At 41.4% G+C, this 7,932-nt stretch overlaps 1 protein-coding gene across 1 annotated transcript; it reads right to left on the bottom strand.

Moving 5' to 3' along the window:
* Positions 1-2,190: 2,190 nt before the first annotated feature.
* On the bottom strand, positions 2,191-7,437 carry SERPINA7 (serpin family A member 7). Its single transcript, XM_065900865.1, has 5 exons — positions 7,401-7,437; positions 5,213-5,848; positions 3,863-4,136; positions 3,012-3,159; positions 2,191-2,467 (listed from the first exon to the last, which is right to left on the bottom strand). Exons 1-5 carry the CDS (start codon positions 7,405-7,407, stop codon positions 2,270-2,272), a joined length of 1,263 nt encoding a protein of 420 aa, XP_065756937.1. The 5' UTR covers positions 7,408-7,437; the 3' UTR covers positions 2,191-2,269.
* Between the last annotated feature and the right edge of the window lie 495 nt (positions 7,438-7,932).

Here is a 7,932-nt window from a genome sequence, read left to right on the forward strand (position 1 = left end):
ATGGTCACACTTAGTTGTAAGGGAGGCTAGGAAATGCAATATATCAGGGAAGCCTTGTGGCTATGATTCTATTATAATGGAGAAAGGAAAACAGAGCTGATGAAGTTCGCACAATGTATGCCACTACTCTTTTGTACCCTGTCCCCCAACAAGTTTTCTCACTTTTGTTCTAAGAGTTTACCCATAGATTTTTCTTGGTTTTTCTGTGTAGAGAGATTTGTTTCCTCCTTTACATTACATTTTTTATAATGTGTATTTCTTTTTCTTATCTTGCTGTATTCACTAGGACCTCCAGTATAATGTTTAATAGAAACAATGATAGAGAAAATACTTGTCTTTTTCCCAATTTAGTAAAAATTCTGCTGTGAACTTTTACTACTGAAATATTGGTATAGGTATTTTATGGTTAACATTTATGAAATTAAGGAAGTTATCTTCTAGTCCTAGTTTGCTAGAATAAGCTGAGATTTATATGGTGAATAGTGGTAGTTCTTCATGATCTGGCTACAGGAATGAATGATTGAATGAGATTTAGTCTCTGCTTGAAAGACAGTGTCTTGGTAATTCCTGACTTCCCCCTGGAGAAACTGATATTCCTCCAAGAACAACCTCTGATCCAATTAATTTGGGGAGGTTTAGGAAGGTGCCTGTATAACACCTACATACTTTTCTAAACATATCTATTTAGCCTCTGGATGTAGGGTCTGTGCCAGAGAACATAAATCTACAAACCAGGAGACCCACACTACAACCTTGGCTTTGACACTAGGCTCCTGGCTGATGTTGACCAACAAGAAAACAATATTTACAAGGCTTTCTATCAGATGTCTGACTCTGTGATGAGAACATTACATATTCTGTAGCAAGGAATGTTCACAAAATCCTGCTGACACGAATATTATTAGTGTTCCCATTTTACAGATGAGGAAAACAAGGTGCAAGGTTTAAGTACCTTGTCCAAGATCACAAAACAGTATAAGTAGCAGAGCCAGGATTGTATTGTAACTTCAGTGAAACCAAACTGCATGTTAGTGATGACTTTTCTGTGCTATAAATCACCTTCCCTCCCTGGGCTTCCAGTTTATTATCCATAAAACCAAAATGCAAACTATACCAGGAGTCAGCAAACCTCCATGCAAATTGTCTAATAAAACACTAGAATGTTTGTGGGCTACATACTTTTCTAAAAATATCTATTTAGTTCAATCTGGAAGCACAATATCTGCAAAAGCACTGATGCATTTATTATTATTTCCCTGTCACTGAAGAGTTTCTCCTTAGGGCTAGAACTTCAGACAGTACATCATTAACAGTCATTGTACTATTTATGTGTACTGAATTCTAATATTGGAGATTTGAATACATATTGTCTGAGATGAAGTCTAGTTTGGTGGATGGGGGTAGAAGGGCATGAACAGACAAGGGAAAATTGCTGAAGGATCTGAGGATAGGGAGGTATCAAACTTCAGTGAAACTAACCAGGAGATTTATACTTGAGCAAGTGGGACTGAGGTACAACATTTGGAAAGGAGTCTGATTAGAATACAGAAAAGGAAGGGCCATGAGATATAATATGAATGAATCACTTTCCTTCTCCACTGCCAACTTATAGCTTATCAATAAGGAAACTTTTTAGGGGCAAGGTGGGCTTGTACAGTGAAGTTCATCTCTGTCTCTATTGCTTTTTTGTCCCATGCTTGTTAGGTCACAAAAGCGACATCCCTAGCAGTAGCTCTCAGTCTGTGATTCAGCCCTGTAGTGAAAACACCTTTTTACAACCCACCAATGGCAGTTCTGGCAAGAACACAAAGAACAATTTTGATGGGGTAGGAGGAAGGAGGTTGAAAAGTTCATATATAATCTACTGCATTTATGTTGCTTAATATTCATTGTACTTATTATGAAAATAATGGGTTAGGAAGACCTGACCTGCATTTCAACTATTCTCCAAGAGGGCAGAAGACAGAGCATTTGTCAGCCCAGTAAAATTCCTTGGAGCTAACTAACTGGGAGCTAATTAACTGGGGTTCTGACAAAGAGGAATGCATTGACATGGGGCCTTCTTGTGCTTTGGGTAATGAGTCACTCATTGACTATCTGAACATAAGAGTGGCCTCTTTCACACCCAATGCAGTTCGGCTAGGGTCCAGTCTCCACCCCTGTACAAAGGAAAGCACATCCAAGCCCACATCGATCACATCAGGCTATACTATTTATTTATTTCTCATTGCAATAAGCACATGCAATTAGCCAACAACCTCTTTCCCAACTACACTTCTGTTGGGTCCACAATTTTCCCTAGAAAGAGAATACTCCTGGTGTTTTTCTCCAATATCAACAACAAGAAGGATCTATCAAACTGGATGATAGGATGAAGAAGAGTTATTTCAGGCTGATTCAGAAATCTGACTTCAGGGACAGCTTCAGTTCCCTTTTCACCAATATGCAGCACAGCCTTGTGGGCAGCCTGTGGAGGGGGGGGAGAATAAATACTGCTGATCCCCTGAAGAAACAGGAAACATCTTTGGAACAGTTTAGAAGCAGGAAAGAAGAAGGAAGGATGGGGCCACCCCTTTACTGTATTGTGTTGATGGTGCTTGAATATGAAGGACACTTGTCTAAGTGTAGTTAATGACTCTCTGGTGATTTTAGAGCTAGATGTCAAGGAACCACCACTCTTTCCATGGCTTTCTGCCTCTAGAAGTCACTTATTAAGCTTTCCCCTGCCCCCACCACCTCCTCAAGAACTGTATCACATCAGAGTCAATTCTTATGATTAAGTTCTTCTATCAGAATCATTTAGGACATGAAGGTCAAGGATGGAAGTAACTGTTACAATGACTTGTTTGGGGGTAATGAGAATGGCCCTGGAGTAAACCTGGCTTAGGAAAAGTCATTCTGCCTCTACAGGCTTTAGAATTATCACTGATAAAATGAGAGAGTTGAATTAACTGACTCTCAATGGCTCTTACATCTAAAGGATATTAAAGGACTCTAATCTACCAACTTACGTTGGAAAGTTTAAGACCATTGTCCTTTGTGAGTCCAGAAAAATCAGCAGTGTCAGCAAAGGCATCCTGGATCCCCATCTTCGAAAGGATGGCTCCAAGGTCATATGTGGCAGAAATGGAAAACTTTGGAACAAACAAGTTAATCCACCTGTGGAGAAAGGGGAAGGGGACATATGGCTATCAGCACACCAAGCTCATGATTCCCTCCCTCTCTGTCTCCATGTTATTGTACTGGGCGCTGCTCCTCCCCTAGGTATTGACAACCACTACCATGCAGGCCAACACGTGGCACCAAAACCTCAGAAGTTATCCTGGAAGGAATTCTTTCTGGTTCAGCCCATTTGGGACTGCAACAATGGAAGTTGGAAGCTGTGACCCACTTATAATCTCTGGGGGTGTTCATGAAGGTTGGGAAGCCAGTGGCATGAATGTCAATGGGTAGTACCAAGGGGAATTTCATCGTTTTCCATCTAGCACTTCCAGCTCAGTATGAAATATCTATCAATATCCTACCCATCCCCCAAGCTCCACTTGGACTCTGGGAAGGCACAAATTTACTAGCTGGCTGACTTTGGATAGTTCATTTTATTTTTCTAGTCCTGATTTCTTCATTTGAAAAATGCCTGTAATACTATCTCCTTTGCAGGTTTGTTGATGTGCTTAGGTGAAATAAAGTATGTAAAGTGCCCAGCAAAGGGATTGGCAAAGAGTATGTCCTCACTATATTGTAGTGATCAACACACAGCTCCTAAGTGGTTCAGAGTGATTCTCCTGCCTCTGGGTTTCTGCTGAATTCGGTCTCTGTGCCATTATGCCCACCCTCCACTTCTCACATCATCTAAGATGTTTACCCCTTCCGCAGTAAGCGGTTCCACTTCTTCAGTGTTTTAGATGACATGGCCCCTTCCACCCACTCAATCTGGCCCTCCTTGGGAAGGACAAAGAGTGCCAGAGCATTCTTGCTGTAGTCCATTTGCAGCACTGTGCAGTTCAGCTCTGTATCCACCAGGTGATAGTATTGTTCAATCTGGTGCATCATGGGCACTTGCACTGTTGTGGTCTTGTCCACTAAGAAACTGGAACCCTCTTCTGTCTTGGATGGATCAAAAGGATTTGCCCACTGGGCTTAAAATACAAAGAGAAGAGAGTTGTTTGTTTAAAACCAGTATTTGTGCCAATATGAACTTCTCTATCAGTCATCTAATCTAGTAATTAATACCACCACAGAGGTAGGTACCTTCTGTCAACCAGTTTTACAAATGAGTAACTGAGGATCAGGGAGAGAATGTGACTTTACATGTTCTCCCAGGTAGCTGGTGGCAGAGCGAGGAGTCACAGCCAGGGTTGTTAGACTCCATGTTCAACAGATGTTCCATCTGTGTTCAGAACCACTATACTTACACTAAACCCATCAGAGCCACAGTTTCCTCTTCCGTAAAAAGGCATAAGCACATCCAACACACAGGGTGAAATGAGACAACAGATCTGTTCTGCCGTTTTATCCGTCTACAAGTGTGTGATTTGTGGCCAAGAATCGTTCACTCCTCCACCAAACATGGCTGACATGTGCTGTAGAACCAGCAGAAATCATTTGGGCACAGCACCTTCAGGAAAGAGTCACATGATTCTTGTTGTTACAAGCACCAGCTTTAGAATCAGACAAACCTGGGTGGGAATACCAGCTCTGAAACTTATTAACTGTGTGAAACTGGGCACTTGTGAAGATTAGATGAGACAATGTGTGTAAACCACACATGTAGCATGGTGCTTAGTATATAGTGGGTACATAGTACATGATAGAGACATGATAGTCTTTATGTAACATGCCCAAGAATGAACAGCAAGTGAGGGTCACTTTAAGGTTTAAAACTAATCCTGTTTACCTGCCAAGTGCAAGCTTGCCTCACCTCACCAAATCTTTTGGAAACCATGATTCTGTAGCTAGATGTGAGGAAGGTGTTCATACCATTGTAACTAACCTCTCTGAAAGTTCCCTCTCCCTAGAAGTTTCCTGGGCTCATCCACAAGCTGTGTGTCCCTCCTGGGAGATCCAAAACTACACACAGCTATGTCCAGTGAAGCAGGTCACTGTAGTATGAGGGACACCTACTGATGCCAGTGAGAAGACACCACGAGCTTCCCCAAGTGCCCCATGAAATTATTGGAACACTGAACTAGAAATGGACATCTTAGAACCTTACCTTTAAAGAAAATATAGCTCACCAGAACCATAATGGTGTTTGGTTTGAAGTCTTGGATGAGGCCCACAATTTTCCCTTTGGTTTTCCTCTCCACGTGACTATTGATCTCCTGCTGGGCTGCAGAAACATTGGAGAAGTTTGTAGAAAAGACTTCAGTCTCATAGAGGTTGTTGACATCATCCAAGAACTTTGCCAGTGGTTTCAGCTGCTTCCCAATGAAAAGGGTATTTCCCATCTGTAATTCCAGCTCCTTCTTTGGAAAATTCAGTGAACAGATCAGGTACTGGAAGCCCTGCTGGATCTCTGCCATTGTGGTGTCTGTAAGGTTGAACCCCAAGCTTTCCAGGATTTGAGTTTGGGTGCTGGAGCAGGCCCCAGTGGAGAGCATGGCCAAAGCTGCAGAGATGCTCACAGGGGAAAAGAAGATGTTCTGATCTGGAGTCTCCACGGTGAACCTCCGGTACAGGTTGAATGCAAAGTCAGCATTGATAGATGACATCTTATAGAGAGTGGCATTTTGTTGGGGGGAAAGGCAGGAGGTTATTTTGCCTTCACAGCTGTTAGGTGGTGCACAATGAAGCCCAAGTACCAAGAAAACCAGATAGAAGAACAGTGGCATTTTGGAAGGAGGGTAATCTATAAGAGATGAGGTGAGAAAACCATTGGGGATCTTAGCTGGATGAAAACTCTGAACCAGAAACACATAATATTCACCCATTGTGATTAGTAAAACTGTAGAAAATATTTACTGGTGTGCTCACTAGGGCCTGTGGGGAGGCCTTTCTCACCTGAAAAACTGATGGCACATGTAATAGGAGCAGGAAATAGGTGGCCTCCTGGGGCCACAGAAATAATGGCAAGGACTGTCATTCAGATGTAATAGTGACATATGAAAACTCTGGGAATAAATCAAATTTATGGAAATTGAATTACTTTTTATTTGAACCAGAGGCAACCTTTTGGAGAAGGAAGACTCTTTAGATAAAATTAGCAATCTCTCTGCTTACGTTATTTTTTATAGATAAGAATTTAAATTTTTTTTAATTTGGTGTTTTTCTTAAGGTAAAATCTATGAGAGATAAGAGAATACCTGTACTTTTCTTAGGATAAAAGACAAAAGGAGAATAATTTTCACAAGATATGTTTAATTGGAATGGAAGGGTGGTAGTTTATGGAGCCATGTATAAGGTCATGACCTGAAAGTAATGCATTCATGCAACATATGGAAGTCACAAGAATATTTCTAAACAACAGGAAGATTAAAGTATAGTTTTTGCATTTCAGATCTCTTTCACCATCAGTATCATCTAAAGAGTCATATTTAAGTTGCAAGACATCTTATCACTATTATTCTTAAACTCATTCAGGTTTTTTTTAATTATTAGAGCAGAAGCCAGAAAATATGATGTAAGATTCTCCGAGCCTGGATGAGTATGAGGCAGCAGAGAAAGGGAGTCAGCTGTGGAATCCAATGACCATGGATATGAGTGATAGGAAGGAAGTGATAGCCCTCCATTCTCTTCCTGAGTGATCTCATCCACTTCCAGGAACTAAACTGCCATTGCACAAAACTACATACTGTATTGCAGAGTGTACTGTGTTCCCAGCCATTTGTCCAGCTGCCTACTGCATATAGCCACCAGAATGTTCCACACATACCTCAGTTTCAATTTGGAAATCTCAGTTTCCTAAAGTAAACGCATCATATTTTTCACCCTCAAGACTGCTCCTTCATCTTCATTCCACCTCACTGTCTATTGAGGCTCCCATGCCAGAAACCTGGGAGTCATCCTAGGGGCTTCTTCATTCTCATTTCCCACATCTAATGAGTCATGATGCCTTATGAGTACTACCTTCTAAATACCTCTCAAAACTGTTCCTTTCTCTCCCTTTCTACTGTCACTGCCTCAGTTCATGGACTGAACTACTTCACCAGCTCCTAGCAGGTCACACGACCTTCAGTCTCTCCCACTCCAATCCCCCTGCTTCTACACTTCTATCCAATCTCCACATTGTCACCAAAGTCCTTTTTCTGAAAAAGTCACAGAGGCTGGTAGGAGGTCAATTATCAGATGATCACACTTAGACCTTGGCCTCTAGAGTTAATAATTTGGAGCTCATGGTTATTTGGGATTCTGACTTGTTGATAGAGATGCTCAAGGTTCCAAAAGAGAAAAAATGTACTTACAGCACATGCCCAAGAAGCCACTTGCATCTCTCAGAAAGCAAAATCTTTCCATTTTTATAACATGCCCTGTATTGCAAAAGTAGAGTGTTCTTAGTTACTCATTAACCCCAGGCATTAGCCCTGGGGTGATAGTTTCAAAGCTGGTGTACAAAACCAAGGCCAAAAAGAACAAAGTGAAAAATGATAAGGATAGAACTTTGAATGATTGCTTTGCTGCCACATCCTTCATCTATAACAAGAGAGGAAGAAGATTGTCAGAGCAGGCAGGGCCCATGTTCATGCTAGGAAATGTGTCTTTTCACCAGGCAGGATGAGAAACAAGGGCAAACATGCCAAAAGGCAGCAGGGCAAAGATTATTTTCTCCATCACAGCCAAGCAGTGCTGGGATCAGCAGCCTTTTGAGAGAAAAATATACATAGGCAGAGGCTGGGTGTATCTCTTTTAATGGGTGCTGTAGAAATTACTTATGCATTGGCTTGTAGGAGATGATGTCAAAGGTAGCTTCCAATGCTAGACTTCTGATGCTATACA

The sequence above is a fragment of the Phocoena phocoena genome, chromosome X (assembly GCF_963924675.1).
Source record: "Phocoena phocoena chromosome X, mPhoPho1.1, whole genome shotgun sequence".
NCBI lineage: Eukaryota > Metazoa > Chordata > Mammalia > Artiodactyla > Phocoenidae > Phocoena > Phocoena phocoena.